General features: G+C 36.5%; 1 protein-coding gene across 1 annotated transcript in view; it reads right to left on the reverse strand.

Moving 5' to 3' along the window:
• NBEAL1 (neurobeachin like 1) overlaps positions 1-24,140 on the reverse strand; it is an 85,140-nt gene that overhangs the window by 14,180 nt on the left and 46,820 nt on the right. Inside the window, exons 21-49 of the mRNA XM_034065306.1 lie at positions 23,677-23,810; positions 23,111-23,270; positions 22,919-23,021; positions 21,542-21,698; positions 20,801-20,959; positions 20,289-20,448; positions 19,950-20,038; positions 18,523-19,104; positions 17,764-17,939; positions 17,244-17,397; positions 15,640-15,768; positions 14,606-14,911; positions 14,354-14,503; positions 13,292-13,449; positions 12,494-12,618; positions 11,443-11,569; positions 10,210-10,358; positions 9,558-9,691; positions 8,555-8,656; positions 7,444-7,539; positions 7,193-7,317; positions 5,811-5,951; positions 5,580-5,710; positions 4,251-4,360; positions 3,581-3,698; positions 2,736-2,833; positions 2,320-2,436; positions 1,726-1,815; positions 437-546 (exon numbers count right to left, since the gene is read on the reverse strand). Of these exons, the coding sequence (XP_033921197.1) occupies positions 437-546; positions 1,726-1,815; positions 2,320-2,436; positions 2,736-2,833; positions 3,581-3,698; positions 4,251-4,360; positions 5,580-5,710; positions 5,811-5,951; positions 7,193-7,317; positions 7,444-7,539; positions 8,555-8,656; positions 9,558-9,691; positions 10,210-10,358; positions 11,443-11,569; positions 12,494-12,618; positions 13,292-13,449; positions 14,354-14,503; positions 14,606-14,911; positions 15,640-15,768; positions 17,244-17,397; positions 17,764-17,939; positions 18,523-19,104; positions 19,950-20,038; positions 20,289-20,448; positions 20,801-20,959; positions 21,542-21,698; positions 22,919-23,021; positions 23,111-23,270; positions 23,677-23,810 (4,390 nt within the window). The remainder of the gene's footprint in view (positions 1-436; positions 547-1,725; positions 1,816-2,319; positions 2,437-2,735; positions 2,834-3,580; positions 3,699-4,250; positions 4,361-5,579; positions 5,711-5,810; positions 5,952-7,192; positions 7,318-7,443; positions 7,540-8,554; positions 8,657-9,557; positions 9,692-10,209; positions 10,359-11,442; positions 11,570-12,493; positions 12,619-13,291; positions 13,450-14,353; positions 14,504-14,605; positions 14,912-15,639; positions 15,769-17,243; positions 17,398-17,763; positions 17,940-18,522; positions 19,105-19,949; positions 20,039-20,288; positions 20,449-20,800; positions 20,960-21,541; positions 21,699-22,918; positions 23,022-23,110; positions 23,271-23,676; positions 23,811-24,140) is intronic.

A 24,140-nucleotide genomic window follows, 5' to 3' on the forward strand; every position in this document is an offset into this window, starting at 1 on the left:
CAAGAACCACAGCAAAACTCACTGCCATTGGCAAGTGGAAGCAAGATTTCACCTTAGATATTTTCAGTCTTTTATGCAATTTAATAACTCATGTGGCTACTAAGTATTATAACATTGAATTAAAAACAGAGAAACAAAACCACCACATACACCTGCACTGTAGCGTAACAAAGACTGCCCATCTCAGATTCCAAGATGAGTTTTTATGATAAGAAAAAAAATTAGAAATAGCTCTTAGAATGCAGAACCTTAAAATGTCACTTGCATAACTCTCTACATGTTACAGATTAGAGGTGATGTTACTGAACACTGGAAGAGGCATTCTTAGGTGAAAATTCAGCCAATGGTAACAGTACAATCCACTAACTGTTCAACAATTACTGTATTTTATTATTGTGTATGCATTCATCTGCACCCCTCATTATCATTTCCTTACTTGGGATTTGTCACTGTGGTATCCCTGATGAATGTAAAGTAGTTGGAGATATTTTTATCATAAGGCAGCCAACCATGAGTTCCAATAATGCAGTTGAGGCTTGCCGTTACCTAAAAATGGTTTGACAGAAACATCAGTGAAACTCAGAGGTATATTCTCTTCTTGCTTTGATGGTAACACAGCTTGCATAAAAACCAGTATAGGCTTCTTAAGAATCTACCACAAAGGAAAAAAAAAAAACCAAAAACAAAACACACACCCCCCACTCACCCACAAATTTTCTAAACAAGTAAATAAAATAACCTCACTCAGGTGAGTTAATCCATGTGTAGTATATATTACTGAGTTAGAACAGTGAATGTTTTAGATAGGTCAGAGAAGTTGAATGGGGGAAAGAAGGCAGAGCCAAAAAAAACGAAACAAAACAAAAAACTCAGCCAACGAACCCCTCATAAACCTTTCATTACAGTTGAGTCATTTAGTTTAAGCTGCTGCTTCTCTTTGGAACAGTAATCACTAACAGTTAACATACTAACACGGGAGGTTTTAAAAAAGTCACACTATAATTCCATTTCTGAGAAACTAAGACAAGAATCCAAATAGTTGAGGTATGTTTTCAATGAGCATTTTAGACATGTCTAAATTTCGAATGTCACATGCACATATGACATTATGCCAGGACAATAAGTTTGACCTACAAAATAGGAGTATTGAAAAAGAATATTCCCTCCTGCAAAACATATTATTGCACAGGGGCCAGTATGCAGACCATATATAGAGATATAATCACAAAACCACTCTCCTTTCATCATTCAGCCATCTGTTATAGTACCAGCATCTTTACTAGTCAGTGCAAAAGTTAACTTTATGAACAGTGCAGGCCTCTGGAGTGTGTATATGCCACATATGGTATAGTTTAATATATGATTTGGAAAGTAATGATAAGCATAATGATACCATTAATAACTCAATCCTGCCATTTTAAAGCTGGGCTGCATTGCATTAGGAAATTGCTACCATGGAAGCTGCTCAAGTGGGCAACTTACAATCCACCTCACTACAACTTAACTCATGTATCATCAGCAGTTCTTAAATGTCATTCAACAGATCAGCCTGGCTTCCCTTCAGAAGACAAATATTTAACTTACAAGTGACATTCATTATAGATTAAGGAAACATATTTGAACAAAGACATTTAAGAAGTGCTTCTTTACAAGCTGTATGGAAAAAAATACACGTATTTGACTGCAGTTTAAGAATAGCACTGACACACCAATAGCACAACTCACCAAAATCTCTGGGCTTCCCTGAGAAATAAAAGACCGTGACTGGGTCCTGGGGACAACAGCTTTGACAATGGGCACACCATCACTGATTCCCTACAAGAAAGGACATGGTTTTGGTCTGATTATGTCCAAGAGCTGAAGGACAAATCTAGAACTTGTAAAGAGTAATATGCAACACATCTGAAGTCAATGCCAGACCTGTACAGTACTCTAAGCTACTGGCACACACCTTGTCAGTTCATGCAAGTATGCTTTGTCACAAACACCAGAAATTAAACCCTGGCTCTGTCCTGAATCAGTGAGTTTAGCTACCAAGTTCAGCAAGTCCTAAGATACCACCACTGATGTTCTTAGCTGTGTGGTGGCTAACTTAATACTCAAACACCACCCATACAAGTGGCCAACACATATAGATTTATGGGATTCAACCTCTACGTTGCTAAGAAAGAAGACAGAGTTCATTTTATACACACTGCATTTTAAAATATTTCTATAAATAGGAAACAAGTTTATTTTCGTCTAGGTTGTGATCTTTTGTTTCAAGTACATCAGAAGTTTCAGATTAGACTTAAAAAAAGTTTCAAATAGCAGATGTACCTCTATGAAGAATGACTTCAGTTCAGTGAGGTGTTGGAAGAGATTCAAAGTAGAGGTATCACTTTTAGTTAGTCTTTGTACTACCTCTTCTGCTGACAGCCTTTGTGGATGGGGCTCCTAGGAGACAATATTTGAAGGAATGTCATATTTATCAAGTTGTTGTACAGCAATCAATGGGAAAGAAGACTTTTAAGTGCCTAATTTTCCTTCTCAAAGTAAATTAATTTCTTCTGAAAATTGTATGCTACATTTCCATCAGTGTGACCTTTACAAATGGTAATGTGGCAAAGACTTAACATTCCTAAAATTCAAAACTATTATCTTAAAAACCGTTACATTTCACTATCTCAGAAGTCCTTTTAACTCAATTGGATTTAACCACAAAGGCCTGACTGAAAGGCAACAAAGAGCATTACCTTTAACAGCTGACAGGGAGTTTGTCCAAAATTGTTTATCATCCCTTCTAAAGCTTTCCTTTCTTTATCATCTGTTAAAGCATCCAAATCCACAGCCCCTGGATCACAACCAGAACGATGAAGGATAGAAAAAAGGAAAAACAATATAATCCAAACAACTTACTGAGAATCAATATGGTCAAAAAATGTTGCAGAACTAATTGCATCATTATCATCCTTTACCCAAGAAAAGGCTCAAAACAATGCCTCTGTATAAAATATGATCTGAAAACTCCACTCTGCATTTTAGGTATATGTAAGTGCAAGAATTGCAGGCTTTTGTCTTATCAAATGAATTTAATACATTGTATGCATGCAATAAGTTGCACACAAGCCACCCAAAATTCCAAAGAATTAACAGACTAACATCTGTCTTTAAGTATTTGTTGTTTTTAAGTAACTTGCCTTGACTCCTAAACCACAAGAAGCTTCTTCCCACAAAATGCTTTTAAGCAACCAAATGAGAAACTAACAAAAAACCCTAAGCACTTTTAGAAACAAAAATACAAGCAAATGGAACCACCCCCTCAAAGAAAAAAAAAAAAACACCAAAAACCAACCAACAATGAAAAACCCACAAACAAAACCAAAACATCTTTCTTAATATTTTAGGTTCACAACTGCTGATCAAAGCATCAATATTATGTTTATGTGATGATAAATTACAAGTTATGCTGCCATATTTCATCGATAATTCTCCTACCTTACCGTATGCTACTGTATGGCATGCTCAAAAATCAAGGGTTTTCTAACACTGAAAACCCACAAGTCTGATGACAATGACAAGAGAGCATACTGCTTAGTACCTTCATAAGTACAATAATAGAACACATTGAGTGCTTCCACTGCAGCTGGTCCCCTCTGCTTGTAGCCAAAAATCAAATCTATCCATTCGTGAAGATGAGCAGAAACATACTCAGATTCCTAGAAGGAAAAAATCCTCTTGTAAGAGTAAATACTGCTCCCTTCTTGAAGTATTTTCCATGGAAGAGATATAATTACTGAACTCAGAGTATCCACAAACCACGTACATAGAAACGTACAGGGCAGAAGCATAAGAATATCCATGTGCGTTAAGGGCAGTAACTGCCAGGTGAGAGGGAAATTGAATACAGCGAAGCAACACATTTAGACTACTGAAATGCAACTATTCAAGGAAGGGTAAGCTGCTAGTTCCCTAGCACCACACAGAATAGTCTTTAAAAGGCAAGGTAAGTCTTACTACCTAAACCCACCTAATTCTGCATGCTACCTCCTAGGGCAGCAACTTCCCAAATTATTAGTATTTTCAGGATCTTTCCTTTTTTCTTTTGAACATTTTATTCATATGCACAGTGCTTTTAACTGAAAGTTCTAATAGTATTTGTAAGTCAAATGCAACCACAACTCTAGTTTGAATGTAGTCCAAATATTTTACACAGTGATAATGTATAAATGTGCTTTATCACTACTTCACACATACAAACATCATCTTACCAGAGCCTTCCTGTGTTTATAAATGAAATCTTCTGGAGAATGAGCCCATTTAGGGAGAACAACGTCATTTACCACCTCTTTGGATATTTGAAGCTGACCTAAGTTAAAACCTAGTGAATGATTTGGAAAAAATTAAGGATTACTACAAAGTATTATCTTGATTTCTTAATCATGATTAAAAAGCATTCTTTTCTCAATAAAGGATAATGAAAAATTCTTAATGCAAATCTCCGACAACCCTACCACTGACATAGGAGGCTAGGGTCTGCTCTGAATGTTTAAAATGTGAAATGATACAGGATAACAAGCATCCAAAGCTCCAAAGTGATTCTGAAGCTGAAGTCCCAGCCTTTAAAGTAGCAAAAATATTTTACACACCTATCTGTAAACATATCTGCATTTGCTTTAACACAGTTGGGAATCCAAAATATTTCAATGAGGTTATTCATAAGAATTAGGTAACTTATAGGTTTAAATGGTTGTATAATCAAAGTTTTCAGTAAGTCTTAAATCCCACCAACTTTAATTGGAAAAACTCTAAATACTTCAGTGACTTTTGAAAACATGACTTGGGTGTTGTCCATTTTTATAATTTAGAACTCTAGTAGATTGTTGTGAGCAGACAATCAGCAGCAGCACAAAAATACAAAACCATTTTTAAATTGCATAATAGGTAGAGAAAGAATTCCCTATACAACAAATGTGAATTAAAAAATGATTAGGAATTTCACATCAGAATGCAGGATGCTGCCTTTTCAATCAGCATTATATTTGAGTGAAACAGCTTTCTTTTTTTTCCTTCATCTGATGAATAGTGAAACCTTACATGGCTCTAAAAATCAAGTGAATTTTAACACTGCACTGGAAGACAACAGTAACAAACAGAAAACATGCTTGTTGCCTGGAACAAATAAAAGACCTTACATGTTTGAAGATGTCCAAACTCTATCATCCAATGAACCCAGTAAAAAGAATACTAATTAATCTGTATTAACTTCTGCTAACCATTTAGACAGTATTAACTATTGCTAAATTTTTCTTTACCAGACATCCAAATGAGCATCTCTGATATTTTACACTAGGTAAACACTATTTTTAGCCATCCTTAAGCCCCCAGTCTGAATTTTAAACAAAGTTTAGGCTGCTGCTTTGTACAGCTGGTGACTTCATTAAACAGTCTGAAGCCAACACGATGAGTAAAGTCATTTGTATAAGCATACTATAAAGCTTAAACAAGAAGTGTTCCACAGCATTCACAAATGGTAGTAAAAAAAAATCTGAAGAATAGAAGAACACTTTTTTAGGAAATATTCTGAGCAGTCAGTTTACCATTCTGATTCTCCAGGAATTCTGGAAAGTAGAAGAACTCTGGTATAAGTTCCTTGACATCATTGGGGTTGTCCATGAGTGCCTGCCAGGTAGCAGGAATAGAGTGGAACTGCCTATCAGCACAGTCAAATCTGTGGATTAGAAAACTCAGGTCAGACTTTAATCATTCCATCAATAAATTGATATGAAATTAAAAAAAAAAGACATGCTGCTTATTTGCTCACATCATACCTGCCACTTTGGAGCTGGATATGAAGTGTTGTGAAAGGTTCTACCCGAATGAGGTAATGCATGACACCAGCAGCGTTTGAGTAATGTGTCCCATAGTGAAATTTGTCAATCATCCCAAGGGGATCCTCAAAACTCTCATATCTAAAGAAATAAATATTTGTGAATACAGCTGACCCCTACAGCTGATTCACATGTGGCTTATGCTTAGTGGAGGCAAGGATTCAAAAGAAACAAGCACAGCAATCTATAAAAGAACAACACATTGAGTTCTATTAAACATGAGGATTCCAAATCTGACTTAGAAAGTTCCTAGGCAAGGCTGCTAAAAGAGAGAAACATACACCAAATTAAGCCTTTACATACCTATTCTTATACTCTTCCCTAGGCATTTGCTATCAGATTTAAGAAACTGGATAAAGGGCAAGACAAGACTGATTTAGCATGTCTTTATAACAACAGGCAACCCCCCACATCACTAAGCTGAACATTTATTATTGAAAGGACTTGTGACAGTTTCCTGCAAGATTTAAGGGGCTGGTGGTGTGTGATGGGGGAATTAGGTGTGTGACTGTATCACGATGCAGAAAGGAAATTTATATAACACTCATGCCCATTTCCCTTTCTACTGGTAAACTCACTCTACAGTACTATGCCACCATCTGGCTGGTATACTCCTCAGTGTCACAAGGCTAGTTAAGAGAAACAATAGCTAAGCATACTGCTCAAACCAATTTCATTACAGTCAGGGATAGAGTCTAATAATATATAGAAAATTCTCTTATGTTCCTCCCAGTAGTCAAAAGAAAGCTGGTTTTGGAGGATGCCTGACAATTGCAATCTGGTACGATAGCACACTCACTCTCCACACTAGCAAAAAAGGAAGGTTCACTACACTGATGTGTGGGTGTAAGCGCTTGTCATTCCTCCCTGCAGAGGAGTTGCTGAAAGCCATTGAGTTATATTTTGTTTTAAAGCTAATAATTCATGCTCAAAAAGAAGAGCAGGAAGCACAGATTTAGGATCAGTGCTACCTCTCAGCACAAGCAGCTCAAGTAATCAGTATGATCTTGAATCAGACATGGGACACAGTACATTTCTTCAAGGTGCTGGGCCATTAAATTAAGTGTTTCTACAGCCTTTCAGTTTTTATTCTTCACATCTAAGAAACAATTGAAAATTTTCAACTATAAGTTTTGTCCTTTCACTGCCATGTAAGCTAACTAATCTGAATGCAGCAGGAACAACAACCTTTGCAAATGTATCTGCGATGTTATAAAACTAGCTGTAAGAACTTCACTGTTACAACTTTATTTTTCTAATGTGTTATTGGCCTGGAGATTCAGAAAAGACTAAGAAATAGAATTGAGAGGTCAAACACATACTTCTCTTTCACAGCCTTAGCATTCTTTTCATTTACCACCCCTATGGGTTTGGACAGATCCCTAAAAACTGCAGGATTATTCAGGTCCAGTTCTTCTGAAGTATAATCTCGTAAAATCCAGGGGAACTAAAACCAAAAAGAGTGAAAGATCAAACTGAGATTAAAAATACATCTCTCAAGATAGAAAAATACATCTCTTTGGTAAAAATTCTTAAAAAAAATAAATTTTTTCTTAATTTTTCTTTTCATTACCACAGGATATTGAGCAAGGTCATTGTAAGTTCGTCCTGCCATTGTGTTCAGCTGAATAAGGTAGTCAAAGTTGGATATTTCTCTATTCACCCATTTCTGAAGGACAAAAGAAAAAAAGATATAATGAAAGTTACTATGGCAAAGATACTACTATTGCAAATGACATTCATCTGCCAGGGAATAGTATTGGGAAGTGAAAGGCACTAGACTGTAAGAATAGTATGTAAGTCTAAATCTATTTTCTCCTAATAAAGTTAATTTTTCCACTGATTCAGTGACTGTGCTACCTATATTTCATTGAAATTATGTCCATGATTGATGCCAGTACTGTTTTAAATACAGGGCAGCAGACAACTAGCAGGTTCAGAATAAGAAAAGTATAAAAACAGGAATTTGTAAACTAACACTGCCATTGCACCTTTGCTCTGCTATTATACTTCAAACAACAGAGCTCTGCTCAGAAGAACTCAGTATTTCTCTGTAATGTGATGGAGACATTTCATTACAGAAGATATTTTCTCTATGTAAACATAAAACACAGTAGCTTTTATTGTTAAGGAAAAAAAGAAAAAGTATTTGCCATGTTTTAAAAGTCGTTTGTAAAGCCTTTAGAGAAGCCTAAATGATCTCCCTCAGAAGATAAACATTTACTACATTTAAAAGTTTGTCCATGTTTGGTGTAATACAGACATTTTGACTTTTTCCTTTTATACCAATATTACTAGTTCCTTTAAAGACTATATTTCCTTCTTAATCTTCACATGCACTTTGAGGAAAGCCACATCATGAAAAGGTAGCATGGAAAATTATTTGCAGATAGTGAAAGAAGTTCCAAGATCATGCACTAAAAGCAGAAGCAGGTTTTCCATTGTTGTTGGAACATTTGTCATAATCACATCAACAGAGCCTGACTCCATTTACCTCACTGACTGCAAAGATAAAACACAGCAGCTCTAAAAAGTATGCATGTGAAAGTTCAGGGATCAGACTGAGGTACAGAAGTTGGCAGTTGTCATCTAAACACTGAGAAAAAAAAGCAACCTAAAATCAGTAGTCCAGGACCTTCCAGGACTCCTTCAAGAAGCAGAGGAATGCTCTAGATGACCCATACCTGCATCAAACCTGAAGCTTTAAAAAGTTCCTGTGGAGATCTGGTCCCAGAAATATTTGGAGAACACAGTGACAGTATTCTGCTGTATACTTTGTTTCGTACCTGTTGGAAAACAGCATTAATAAAAACATTATTCTGGAGACTGAAGCTTACAAGTAAACAGCTTCCCTACTAATTAAAATGTGCAATAAACAGAGCATAGCTACACTTTTAAGCTCTTTATCTCTCGATGCATAAAACATCCTGGACATGGATGGATGTGACAGCCCTTGGTTAAGTGTTATAAAGGCAACATATGTAAATTTTTTTTGTGTGTAGATGCTACACAGAAAATCACTATTGCCAGAGAAGTCGTTTGGGAAACTCTGCTGCTGTTCAAATAAAATTACACCAATGTTTTCCGTACAAAACTATTGCAAAGATTTATTTACTTACACACATTTTATAGGAGTTACTCCTAAACTCATCCACTAGTATATAACTTATCCTAAATTCTAATACCTTAGTCCCTCATACAAAGGGTCACTCACGGTGACATTGTTACTGGGGGGGACGCGAGAGGAGAGGGAGTGAACAAGAATGATTCACTAATCCTAAACCACAGAATGTAGACATAGCAACAATTTCCAGTATTGTGGCAAAATAGAAAGTCTCTTTTGTGTTGTAATTAATTTCCTCAGAATACTTAAGATTGGTTGAGTGTGGGCTTCAGGATATTTAGATTACTATTCATGTAATTCTAGTTGAATAATTGTTCTGTATCAGAGAAAGAGAAAGGTAAAAGAAGAATCTTCTTTTATCTGTCTTTTCACAATTAATCAGTTTCAAAATGCCAGACTGTACTTTTCACAGACTGCAGTCTAGTTTTCCATAATGGCTATATCTAGCAAACCTTTTGCTACTAGTATTACAGTATGAAAGACACCAGCCTCAGTGGATCAGTGAACTTAAATTTGACATTTGTGCTAACTATATAAATCAAGGACATATGGGAAACCCATACCTCCTTATTGAAGTTGAGGAAATAGTTGGTTTGATCTGTAAGGAAGATCTCCAAAGCTGACCTCCTCAGGTTGTACCGACGCAAATGTATCTCTCGAATTTGAGAAAGGTGCCATTTGAAATCAAAACCTACCCCTAGGAAGAGCACTTTGATTAGTGGCTTAGGATATATAAAAAATTTTTCATAGACATAATGCAGTATCATTTCCAATAATTTTGCTAGGAAAATATTACTAACTTCAGCTACTGCTCTGCTGAAAGAAAGAGGCAGCAGGAAATACCTGATCAAGTACAGAATTTGGTTTTGCCTTCTGATCAAAAACACATTTTAAATGCATAATGCTGACAAAAAGAAGAGGGAGGTGTCATTTAAGCAGCAAATTAGAGTTAATGTCTTTTTAATCAAACTTGACTAATTTTTTTATAACTTTTTTTTAAGAAATACTAAGAATAGTGAATCAATTTAGCAGCTCAGCAAGTACAGTTCCAGTTTCCTGACTCTGAAGAGATCAGCCAGCCACTGATCACCAAGTACAACGTTAATTTTAGGTACAGATTCATGACTTGCCTCTTCACAATTAGTTTGATCCTCATCGTACTAAAAACAGAATGCTGAACTGCACTGAAAAGAAAGAAATACTGATCGTGCTCACCTTCCTCTTTTTCAATGCTACCATCAAAGAAATAGATGTGTTGGGTAGTGATCTCCAGCCTGCCAGGTATCACATCAATTACTGTAATGAGTTCACAGTCTTCAGACAGTATTAGCTTTTCTTTCTGACTTTGCTCATCCTTGTCATCCCTACAAAAATACCATCAAGCATTACAGAGTCAGGTAGATTATATAGTTGCTTAGGTACTTGGTAAAGAGTACAGTTCAGAAAAGAATCAAATTTGAATGGCATTAAAAGTACAACATAAATTATCATATGAAGCTACTTCAGTCAGGGGTCTTGGATGTTTCAGACTAGACTACCTAACCCTATTCCATAGCATCACTCTTCAGGTTTGATATTTCAGTCTCAGGCACAATGGACTTGACCTTCTTTGAAATATGAAAACATGAGGCTGCGTTTCTCTTTCTTATTTAATTGCTAGGTGCTTAAATGCTCTGACCCAGAGCGGAGCTGGGTCCTGGTTCACATGACTAAAGTTACCTTCAGAAGCATTTGAAGAAATGCTTGCTCAGAAGTCTCTAGATATGACACATCACAAACAAGCATTTAATAACCTTTAAGATATAAGAAAATGCATTAGTAGCACTCAAAGAAGTACCACATCTCTACTAGACTTGAACACATGAATGCACGCACAAAATCACATGTCCAGTTACTTGAAGCAAAGCTTTGGTATCTCTCCCTGCCTTCCAGGAAAGCACATGAGGGAAGAACAGCAAGTCTTCTCTCTGGAATGCTCTTAAACAGAGAGGACTCCAGCAGATTAATACCAAGTAAGCAACTACGCAGATGACAGTACAGCAAACGCCCCTGGCATCTATGAACAAGAGACAGTTCCAGTCTGGTCTGTGCCCCTGCTGTGCAGGCCACTTCTTGAGAATTATAGCAAATGTACAATATAGAAAAGCCTCAATTCTGCAGCTGCATCTTCAGGCCAGCTATGAGGAATGAACCACTAAAAGATGCTCACAAACCACAAGCATCTGCTCTGCCTTATATTCCCTGGGGCTCTGTCTCTCACCATTCATAATGATAAATCCAACAGCAAATATTCTGCTATTCAAAATTACAACAAAGCCCTGGATTGTATTGTTAAGGCCAGAAAAGAAAGAGGGAAGCTCTGCATGCTAATCAGCTCCCAAAGTTATTCCTTTCTCCTTATCCTTAGCACAGAAACAAATTTCAACTCTTCTGTTCTGCTCTACTTACAAGTTGGAACTGGCTGCTGTGTCTTCTTCAGGTAGTTCAAGAACATCGTCTTCCAAGTCACTCACTTTCACCTGCTTCACGACCTCCAGAAGCAGAGACTCACTAGAGGGCTGAGTCTGATGCACACCTATCATAAGCAGACATTTGAGTTCAGAAATTTTTTTGATACAATGCTTTGGAAAGCTAAACTACCAAGTGTATTTTCTACTGCAGAATGTTGGTTTTAGCTGAGTTAAGAAGCAACCAGACTTCTTAAATACTTCTGGGGGCAAGCAGAACTAAAAATACTCCCAAACTGCACTGAAATATATGTCAAGTTATAACAGTATAAAGGGAAGACATGTAAGAAAATTTTAAACTGAATCCTAATGTGGACATTTCCAATAAAAACTCTTTTCAGTGTTCTGCCAGCCACTTAAATCATGCAGACTTCATGGAAATAGACTGCATTTGGTTTTGCTTACTTGGGTTTACAGGAGTGAGGGTTATTTGTTTGAGTCTTAATATCTAATAGACCTATTTAAAGGACTGATCAAGTAGGTTAAACTCAGCTGTTTGGCACACTTCTAAAACAAAGCACGTCATACCTACACATGTTAATAGTAAGCTCCAAAAGGTTTTAAACAAATGCTGCTTACTTCCTCTGATCTCATTGTTTCCTTTTCTTTAAAAAAAACTTATGAAAGAAATCTATGTGACTGCTTATTTTTATATAACAAAGGAGTTTGGTGGTTTGGTGGATAGTTTCGGTTTTATGTTTTGGTTTGGGTTCGGTTTGGGTTTTTTGTTGTTGTTGCTTTGTTTTCCCCTCCCCCTCCCCTCCCAGTGAAAATACAGATTTCAATGAGCAAGGGGAAATGAATTCAGTAGGAAGATGCTGTTTCAGGTCAAAGCACCACTCTCATGTTATGTATTTTACTACAGAGAAAATATGGAAAAATCAAGATTTAGGTATCAGCCATCACTGATTCTTAAATACAAAGCGTAAAGCATGTGTCTTTCTTCAGTAAATATTGAAGAATACCAAGTAAAATATCAAATACAACTTTACCTAAATTATCTCTCAGGTCACTTGCATCCTGGTGAGAGTTGAAGTTGTAATTTTGTACTAGTTTTAGTCTCATACGTGAAAAATTTTCCACGTTTGACAGTTTCCAGTGAACAGGATGCCGTTTCCTAAGGAAATGAGAATATTCATAAGTCAAAAAGCTAAAGACTTATATGAATGAACTGATTACAAAAGAATACCCATTTTAGAAAATACTGGTTATGCACTTGTACACTGTAAAATATAATAAATTGCATTTTAATTTTGTATTTCACACTGCAGCTCTTATCATCCTAAAGCACTTTGCAAAGACTATTCATTTTCCACTGAAATGTATCAAATTGCTTACACTTCCAGAACTTTATCCAGAATTTCCCCAAAAGCTAAGACAGGCAAAATGTATTCTTTTAAACTGAAATTACCTATATGCATAAAAAACTCATCTTTATTATCAAGCCTGGTCTCTGTCTTCCAACAGACCCACTGATCCACAGGAGCTCTCAAAAAGTTTCTGCAACACTCCATTGACAAATACTTTTTATTTGTTGTGAGAAAATTTAGTTTTCAGGTGAATAGCTCTGCATTACACTTCAAACTTTGCATTTTGGTAATTAAATGCAAAAAACATTTTAAAAGATGCATTCAATATTAACTTCACATCTCAAGAATGGCTATCAAAGTCAATTTGACAAGGTTTCATGTGAACCTTGTCAAATTGACCATGTGAAACAGCAAGTTAGTCATGTGAAAAAATAGGCTTTAAGCATCATTTATGATCTGACTTAAGAACTTCACTCTTACATTTCAGACCAAGGACCACGTTCAGAGAGCAAGTAAAGCTGTGCTGCCCTCCACTGTCTCAGAGTAGCTGTGTGTTGACTGTTAAGTTGCCTTAGCATACTGTTGTACCGCAGATTTTCCTGTCGAGCCTTTCGGCTGAATGGTTCCACAAAATGCTCCTGAAAGACCATTAAAAATATATCACTGAAACAACTCTGATCTTTGAAAACACAGTTTGGGGTTTCCAAGAATTCTCATAAATAAAGGAACAAAAGTTTATCAGTAAAGTCTTCTGAAAATTTAATTTAATGCTTATGAGAGAAATTTTAAAATGCTTAGTACTGGAAGAAATGGAGTCAAATTTCCACTTAAAGATATGAACTAAGAGTTATTAATGCTGAATCCATATGAAAGCAATTTTTCATTATGAGAATAGTTGTCATCTGAAATCTTATTACAATAGGTAAGATTTTTCTTTAAATTCTGATATTCTAGAATGTGACTCAATGTACTCATCCTTTAGCTACCTGAGTAAAAAACAACTTACTACAAGGATCCTTGCTAAGATGACAAAGGGAATACAAGAGAAAGGTAACCTAACTATAATATTTGCTGTAATTACCAGTTAATTCTAATGCTTATGCTGAGTCTAGACCTTATATAGAAAGACCAGTTCAAAACCAATTTTTCCACACATTAAATAGAACTAGAGTTTCAAATGTTTTCATTGTAAAAACCCTACAACTCATCTCATAATGGAGAATATTTTAATATTACAAAATAGGAATCAGAATAAAAGAAGAGGTAGCTTATAGCTGAGCATAATTTTAGGTTGCTGAACTATGAGGAAGGCCTACTCTCCTGAAATAACTGCTTACAGATGAGACTCTTGAATAGAAAGAACAGAATTAAAAAGCATATCTTACAAGTGTATATAGTCAACACTGCACACAAAAACCTTAGAACAATCAACCTGCCTGCAATCATTTGAATTGGATCATCCTGGAATTCAGCTTCTCCACCTCTGAGAACTGTCTCAGGAGCTGCCTTCTAAGAGAAATTTGAACTCACTCAAAACCTTACCTGAAATTTAAGCTTACTTTCTCCTCTCTCCCGGTCTCGCTTGTGCATGTTCACCATAAATGCTTCATAACAATCTTTCCAGTAAAGTGCCATCTGCTCATGATCATGTCTGAATGAATTCTCTTCATACTGCTTCATATTTGGAATAATCTGGTCCCACCAAAACAAAAAGGACTATGTGATTTCTGAAGGAGTCCCTCTGCTTTCGTGGCTAAGAGGAGGAAAATGGTACAAAAAGAATCTACTACTTACATATTTGTCAATATAAATTTGCCACTCATCAGAGCTGCAGTATTCTTGAAAGTCCTCAAAGAAAGATGGGCTGCCATTGGTAGGAGGCAATGAAGGGAGATGCAAGTTCATGAAGAGAAGCTCATAAATCTTGGATACCAATGTCCGAACAAGGGGAATCAAAAATGAGTAAGTTTCTGTCTTCTCTTCAATTGATCTACTCAAGATGCCTTCCAGCTTCCCCAAGAGGTAGCATGCTTCAGCCTGACTCTCAATTACCTTGGTCTGGAGAAGGGTGTTTAGCTTGGCTGCTGCCATAGCACAGACCTATACAGAAACAACAAAAAATTAATACAATTCTCAAAATACTAATTCTGAGCACCTGTCTTTTTAGCACAGAAGTATGTACGTATTCTAACTGTATACCAAGTAAGTCTGAAGGCACACTTGCATCAGATGGTTTACTGCGAGGTGTCACACCCCATGGCAAGGGGGATTGGAACTAGATGATCTTAAGGTCTTTTCCAACCTTAACTATTCTATGATTCTATATGGGCACTGATCAATTATTCACCCTATAATGACCAAACCTGAGTCAGCTGCAACCCTAAAGTAACAGAGCTGCACTAAGACAATCACGTACTTAAATTAACAATCCTGGCTTTATTGAAGGGCTCATATTCCAGACTAACTTTGTTCCAAATGTTGATTTGTGACAACAGTCCAGGTTCATATGCACCTAATGTATGTAAACCTGGAACAGCTAATAAATGTATTTTATGGTAGAATCTAAATCTTACTGCCACTAGTGCCTTTATAGTCCCATCTTCAAACAGCTTGTCCTTTACCTCTTTCTCAGGTTCAGGAAGTGCACATTGACAGGAGTGTAGAGGAAATTTGCCAATGGTAAGAACCAATAAAGTATCTTCCTTATAGAAGGGTGAAGGACTGCCATCAGTCTGCTCACTGGTATGAGCAGCTCCTCCATAAGCCAAAGCAGTTTCATCAAACATGCATTTAAAACACAGTACGACTTGCAGGCATTTGTAACAAACCTGTAAGTTATCTTGCGCAATGAATCCAAGGAGCAGCTGGACTTGTACTTGTGAAAGCCTAACTGCTTCTAGGCCAGCAGAGTACCAGACTGACAGGCTATCCATGAGAGTCACTAGCTCTTCCAAGAGCTATTGTAAAAACAAGAAGATTTGCATGAAATAAAATTCTCAACAGATACTCCAGCTGGAGACATAATTTCAAACAGCGAAAGAGGCAATCTGCACAGTCCCCCAGGAAGCAAAACAAGGCTTCTTTTATGAATATCTCACTAAGTGAAATGCTTGAAACTTCATAATGTCTTGGAAAAAAATATTGTATTTTTAAAAAAACTTCAAAATAAATAAATCAGAAGATACTCCTTTCTGTCAGTAATTCCATACTAAAAGTGATGCAAACTTTCTGAAAGGTAGGTACTCCCAGGGAAAATGACATGTTTCACTATCCAGATGTGTTAGATTAAAACTAATATACTTGATACACCCTCACGTAAATTACTCAAACACAAAATCATGCTTTTGTTAAGCTTGAATGCTTCTGTGGCAACTTGAAAGCTGTCCTGCTTAGAATATTACAGTGATCTAAATTCTCCTGTTATTTTCAAATCAGAGTTGGCAATTAGCACAACCCACATTGCTCCAAAGCTCAGATCTCATTTCTAATTAGATTTCAGAAAGCTAAACCATAACAGAAAGCAAAGGTCTTACCAAAACACTGTTCAAAACCAAGCAAAAGCTGTAAGATTAAGCTATGTTTACTTATAAGCAGGCATTTTAGAAAACAGTTTAGGAATTACTGTGTTGATGACTCTTAATGTTACTTTCTTTTCCTTCATAAGTAGGCTTAAACCACCTGATTTTTCTTTAAGGATTTAACATGACAATGATGGTTTACATATAACACCTCTCCCCTCTGGCCTTGAAAAATGGAAAAATCAATGGCAACTCAGCCAGCGAAGGAAGCAAGACCATTGCCAGAAGTTACATGAATGTTGAGACAAATTATGGGTGTCTACAACATATATGTCAAGAGGGCAAGAGAAGCAGACAAATGACAGAAAGCTTCTTTACCTTACTAGTTACTGTGTTTGCTAGTCATTTTCTTCCTCAGACCTCATGTTTCTGGCTCTGATAAATAAAATTGAGCTATTTGCATATATATGCACAAAATCACATTTAAACTCCAATACGGGTCAAAGCCCAAAAGTGACATTTCTCCGCTTTCAAGTAAGAGTAGAGTTTTAGCTGGTTTTTATTCAGGACACATACAATGTAACACACAATACAGGTCGATTAATAGTGCAAAATCTGTTTAGGCTACAACTGGCATGGCTTCATTAGCTCCCATATTTTCTAAATATTTATCCAGTTTGAAGAGACCTGGATTTTCAATAAATTGCACTATTTAAAGGCCTATTTAACTTACAACATTAATTATATTCCCTATATGCTTTTTTACTCATTAAGGGGCAATCTATTCCACTATGAACCCTTTAATATCTAAGTTTAAAAGCATATGCCCAGAAGGGATGAGAATATCTAAGCTGACAACTTTTTCATAACTATTTCAGCATAAACACAGTGTTTCCATCATGCAGTCACTATACCTTTTCAGTCCACAAATTCGAATTAACTAGTCCTTCTGCCTGCAGGAAATCCTGTACAATTAGCAAGAGCTTGAAGGCATTTTCAGCATGTGTAGGGAGTGCTTTTGAATCTCTGTTATCGGTGACTGACCATTCTAACATCTTCTCCAGCAAGCTGCATAGAAAACAAAATCCCAAAGTAATTATTACATGTTCTAAATGTAAATGACTTTAAAAAAATCCAGTTATTTAATTGAACTGCTTAGTCTGTAGTGACATAACTGCCATCTCCTCAATAAGCCAAAGAGGTACAAGAGACTTTGAGAGGCTCATGAAACCAGCCATACAGTTTCAAAATCTTATTGCCACATCACACAACTAAATAGGTAGTGGAATACACTTCTGACAGTAGGTGATGAGAGAGCAACAAAAAATACACCTTGCTGGAAAACAGCCCCTCTTCCCCGCATCACTATTGCCCTTATTTTTCTGTTTTTCCTCAAAAGGGATGAAAGAACCTGTCCTTGAACTGTACACTCACTTGAGTTTTATTTCATCAGAAGGCCGCAGCAACTCATTGGATATCCCCAGTTTAGTCAGTGCAGAAAACACCTGTCCTCTCTCAATCCAAGCAGCATCATCGGATTTCTCAATGCCTTTCCACATTATACACAGTAGGATGTCTGTAAGTAACTGTATGAGTTCATTATCACCCCCCTACAAAAGAAAATAAATGATTACAGACATCTAGAACACTTTCAAAACATTTCTTGTTCATCACAGTCCTTATGCTTGCATGTTTCGTTATTTTTGAAAACTGCAGTCTGAAGTCCAGTTGCCAAATACATGAAAATGCAAATATCAGAGACTTTGGCTTGCTTGTATGTTGCAATAGATACAGAGTTGACTTCAACATTGTTATTTCAACCTGACCTTTAGCTACTCTTGAATTCTTCACTGCAAGTCTGCTCCCTGTCTCCTCTGGATGATAAAGAATGTTGAAATATAGAGGGGTGGGTGAGCTGGTAGGTTTTTTATGGAGGGGTAGAGGGGGGCTGGGAATTTTATGTTATTTCTGTTGTTATTCTTTTAACATCAAAACCATTCCAACTACTCAACCAAGAAAAGACATTAGAAAACAAAATACCCTTAATTGCTGGAATAGAGAGATATTGTTTGCTTTTCTGTTGGAAGATGAGAGGAACAAAAAATGGACAATAATTATCCATCAGAGAGATGACTGAAAATAAAGGAATTGCAGACATTTGTAAAAACTAACTACACAAAGTGAACTACTTACTCCTTGGTTTTCAAATAAGGAAAGATCAGTTGGGAAGCCCACATCATTTATAACACCCAGCTCTTTGTCAGGCTGCACAGAGAATGGTTTCGTGTTCTCTGTAGGTGATGGTGTGCTGGGCTGGCTATCATTCATCTGATTCACAATGTCAGCCAGTTCATAGGAGTCCACACTGGACAGATCTAAACTTAAATGTGAAGGGTTACTGTGCCACAGTTCTTCTCGGTCCTCCAACCTAAAAGACATCTCTGCTGTGGATGCATCCTCCAATGGCATAACAGAGAAATGAGCAGGGACATCCAGGGATTTGTTGTCTTCTAAACTCCACTGATCGAACAGACCATTAACAGATGCAAAGCTGCCAGTTTTGTCTCCCTCTGCCTTATCAGATTGATGTTTCTGAAGCTCTTCAGCAGGAGGTTTTTTTAACTCTTCCCTTGTGGAATCGGCCCTGTTCTCTTTAAAGACAATCCGAACATCTGAGTTTTCTTTCAGGAATAGTCTAATCAAAGTGTCCTGCCAGCCCAGCTGCTGAGAAATCTGTTGTGCTGCATCCAACTGGGAATGCAAAAGGTGCAAGACCTAAGGATAGAAGAAGATATCCCACACCTACACATTACTTTCTGCTTGTAACTGCATTAATTCGCTATTTTCAATAACCATTTTATGATCTTACAATGGTTTTTGTGGTTAATAAGAAGCAAACAAGTCATAAATTAATTTTTCTCATTAGAAAAATATATTTGAGAAAAAATAGGAAAAAATTCTGAGTAGTGGAGAAAAGAAGCATATCAAAGCATTCAGCCACCTTTCTGCAACTATTCCAGCTAAAGCCAGTTATCACAACAGATAATCCTATTCAGCCACTACTCTACAACAAAAGAAAATCTAGAACAGAAAATATAGGTGATTAGGAACCATTAAATAGATAAAATTAAGAAAGCTGCAGTATTAATATCTTACTGATAATACACATTATCATTTCATTTCTTTCACTTTGAGAAACCTTAATAAACAATATAGTGCTTCACAGCTACATTCAGTACTACCAATTCCAGTGATACAAGCCAGACAGGGTTCAGTTTAGGAAGAAACCACTGTTAAAGTCACCATTTCTTCCCTATCATTTCCCTGAATCCCCAACCACTCTCATGAACCACAACATGATCCATCAAAATAACATATTAAAAATGTAAATTATTTGAGAATCATGACAAACGCTTTGTTTTTCCTTTTGTTTTTTCAAAGGACTTGAATACATAAAATTCAACATTAAATGACAGATGGGTTTCATTTTTAACATAAATCATTGCTTAGAAGAGCAGTAGCAACAAATACCACTCCTGTGTCTCAAATAATTAAGATACCACACTATACAGCTTATAGGCTTAAAGGACAGTATTTCAGTTTTAAAGGAGATGACTAACCTTTCTACAGATAACCACTCTCACATTTATATCTGATCTGTGAGCCAGATGCACTACAGCTAATAGATCTTTATAATTCACAACAGGATCTGTAGGGGAGAAAAAACAAACAGAGTATCATGCAAGAGAATGTAAGAGCCAAATATTAAAAATTGTCTTAGCACTCACTTAACATTCAGGCATAGTAAAGGGAACAAACCTAAAGGAACTTAGAAAACATCAGTGGAGACTAATGAGAACTTCAAATAGAACAATTCCATAAGATAAGGGATCTAGTTTTCCTGAGTAAAAACCCAAATATATTTGCCTCCCAGCAACAGGAATTTACTTTCTAATTACCTGCATACAGAACTTGGTTAAGAAGGTTTTTAATAAGAGAAACAGTAACTGGCGATTCATTCAGAAGGAGCCCAAGTCCAGAGTATCCCACTTCTCTGAGTCTCATACGGTGCTTACTACGTTCATAAACTTTAGTACATTTCAGCATCTCTTCCACAATCTGCAATGAAAAGTCCACAAGAATGCAAAATAAACACTAGGAAGCCTCCAGATCTCTTAAACTTAATCGTATGTAACAGGTTAATGCACTGTTTTTAAAGTTTATTTTGTATGCAAACTCAAATAACATGGACTTCTTTTTCTCCAGATCCCAATACTTTATTTCAAGAAAATACTAATTCCGCCAAGACTATTCTAACAAACAATAACATCTAGCTAACATGAGAGAAGAAAGAATTAATAGAACTTGGAGGTTTAGTATCTTTGCAATACACTTCTGCAGTCAAACCATTGAAAAGATGCTAAGCTATATTCAATTGATTACTTTTAAATCATAGAATTCAATTCATTACCTTGAATACAAGCTCTCTAAGCCTGTCAGAGTACCTTTGATGCAATAACAGAGCATAAAGAATATCAGCATTCCCTGGTTCAAAAAGCAATAGAAAAAGCTGGTCTGGGGTTGGGCTGGAATGAAGTAGGCTGAAGAGAACATCCAGAATTCCACACAGCTACAAAATTAAGACAATTGCGTTAATCCACAGTTCATTCAGGCTTTGTGCTCTGTTTGAGAAAAAATTTCTTGGCTTTTAAATTCTACCCTTTGCTTATTACAAAGTAGACATTTTATCTGCTCTATATTATGCATTTAAGTTTTAATACATTTTTTCCATATATAGAACACTTTATCAAACTCTAATTAGAGCTACAAAGCAAGTTAAAGTTCTCTTTATGTCTACTAAATAGAAACCACATCATTACAACTTTTGATCAGTTTAAGTCCAATTCATTTGGGTTTGTCAACTAAGAGAACTTTTCTAATGACAGTATTACAAAACATGTGCTTTCTGCTCTCTTTAGGGGAAAAGAAAACCAGTTAAAAATATGGCCACCTGCAGAGCACTTTGTCAAGCACCCAGGCTCCTTCCATAACCTGCCCTAGCTACAAGTAAACAGAACCACACAGAACACTTTGCTTGTGGTCTTTTTCTGTTTTGTTCCCACCATTTTAAGCACACAACATTTCCAAGCACCAAGAAGCCAAATCAAAAACATGTAAAGTTTAAACTATTAATTTATGCCATATTGGATACCTGCTCCTCTTCACTGGTGGCAGCAATGTATCCTACAATGCTCTGTATTTCTTCATGTGTTCCACCTTTGCTCAGGAAATATTTGATCAATCCATAGAGGGATGTCCGTATTGTTCTGAGATCATCAGGAGCCAAATCACTGTCTTTACAGCTACTCCTATACATCAGTAGACAGGAAGGCAACCTAAGAAAGTTCTTCATAATAGCAGCTAGACTGTACTAGTTTTGTAATTTTTCATTACCCAGATAGCATGGCACAAGCTATCAATTTTTACTGAAGTAAGGCAACTGGATGGTAATAAGCAATAGTAAACCAGACCTACCAAGTCTGAAAAAAGCCCTGAAATGTAGACTTGTACCGATCAGGATACAGGTCAGGATTTCAGGTTCCTCTCCCACCCTCTAAATGAAAGAGCCAATCTTCCTCAGTGACAAAACTATACTTGTAAGCAGATATAAATCACCAAGACTGAAAGCCAAAATGTTATATTCCTAAAAAAGTCCTACTTAAGATTCTACAAGAACTTAAGATGATAGTCACCCTCTCTTTTTATAATGGTAATGACTTAACTTGCATTGTTGTTGATAACAAGTTCTTCAATTTTGAAATTTTAATGACTTCCAAGCATTTCTAGTATAACTGACATGAATTTTACATAATCCTATATGTGTAGGTTTTGGTTGGGATAGAGATAATTTTCTTCATAGAAGTTAGCATGAGGTTGTGTTCTGGAATCTTGCTGGAAACAGTTGATAACACAGGAATACTTTCATTACAGCTGAGCCATGCTCACACTGAGTGAAGGCCTTTTCTGCTCCTCATACAACCAACCCAAGTAATATTCCATTCCACATGATGTCACGATCAGCATATAAAGCTGGGAGAAGGAGGAAGTGGAAATGGAGGGGACATTCATAGTGATGCATTTTATATTCCCAAGTAACCATTAGGTGTGATGGAGCTCTGCTTTCCTGGAGATGGCTGAACACCTGCCTGCTGATGAGAAGTGGTGAATGAATTCCTTATTTTGCTTTGCTTGCATTCTATGGCTTTTGCTTTACACTTTAAACTGTCTTTATGTCAACCCATGAGTTTTCTCACTTTTAGTCTTTCAATTCTCACTCCTAACTCACTCGGGGTTAGCAAGAGGCTTCGTTGTGGGGTGGGGTTAAACCATGACACTAACATAAAAATTAAAGTCAAGGAAAAGTAGTAAGTCAAATGGAGAAAAAACACTGCTACTTTGAACATTAACTCAATCACCAAAAACTAACCTGCAGCTTTATTTTTTAATTTCCTCACTAGGATGATGAGGAAAAAACCAAACTAACAGCCACATACAATAAATGAGGAATTAGAAGAGGTAAAACTCATACCCATAATAAATCCTGAGTGTATCTAGAAGAAACTGCACACCATATTTCTTTCTGAAGAGTCTCCTGCTGTCTTTGATGATCGTAGAAAGATACTGTATGTGCCCTACAAAGCAAAGTTTTCTATTAGAACCTACATAAAGATTTATGTTAAGTGAAGTGTACTGTGTCTTTGCATAGCTGCCCAAAGCTCACCAATTCTGAAGGGGAAGTCCCCACTGTTCCAGATACTGAAGTCAAAAAGTAAGTGTTGATACATCTGTTGCAAAAGCTGCATGTTCTTTTCTACAGAGACTTGTTCTATCAACAACTGCACAGCCATCAGGACATTCACGTCCATTAAGATGCTTGGCACCTTTCAAAATAACAACAGATGTTAGCACTAAAAATATTGAATGTCCTAAAAAATTACCATATTTTTAAATCAAATTTTGAGATCCTTTTATCTTCTACAGCAATGTCTGCTTACATTAAAGCAATACAAGAAATATGAAACCAGTCCAGTTTGAATACCCATACAAACACAGTATGTATAACAAAAAAAGTAGAACATGAAAAAAGCCAAAACACAGTGTTTCACTTTGCAAATCAAGATCAACTCCTCACACTTTTTTTGTTTTCATAAACATGAGAAAGGAAAGCACATACTAAGGAGACCTTTGAAGACCTTAGCATCCTGGCTATAACTAAGACAGTTCTAAAGTTAACAGGACCTCATCCATAACATTCATTACTAAAGGATGTTTCTCTAACTTCCCCACCTTCTGTAACAAGGCTCCGAGGGTGGCAACTCCATGGGAGTGAATGAGATTTTCTTGGTTAACATGGTGTCTCTGAATAAAGTGTTTTATCATCAAGATAAAAGTTGCAACAATGCTCTTCTCCAGGCGGGCTTCTGCAAAACAGAACAGCAGTAGCAAAAGCCTTATGGTTTATTATTGGACCACTGCACAAAAGCAGAGGGAAGAAGTAAAATCAAGTGTTCATATTCCTTGCTCTTTCCTGACCTTCCCAACTTCTTTACTGTTTGCTCCCTAGCTGCAGGCTGCCTTTAGATTTTTTCCACTGCAGAGTCATAATTGTTCCATATCTTTCCAGAGCCTGACTTCAGTTGCTTTATCCATCTGGCTGTACACTGGACATTCTCTTTCAATTACAATCTTTTACATAAGATGCAGTATTCTCCCTGTCTAGTAGAAAACTGACACTTTCTAGCCATGATATG

This window comes from Melopsittacus undulatus, chromosome 8, assembly GCF_012275295.1.
Source record: "Melopsittacus undulatus isolate bMelUnd1 chromosome 8, bMelUnd1.mat.Z, whole genome shotgun sequence".
Classification (NCBI taxonomy): Eukaryota; Metazoa; Chordata; class Aves; order Psittaciformes; family Psittaculidae; genus Melopsittacus; species Melopsittacus undulatus.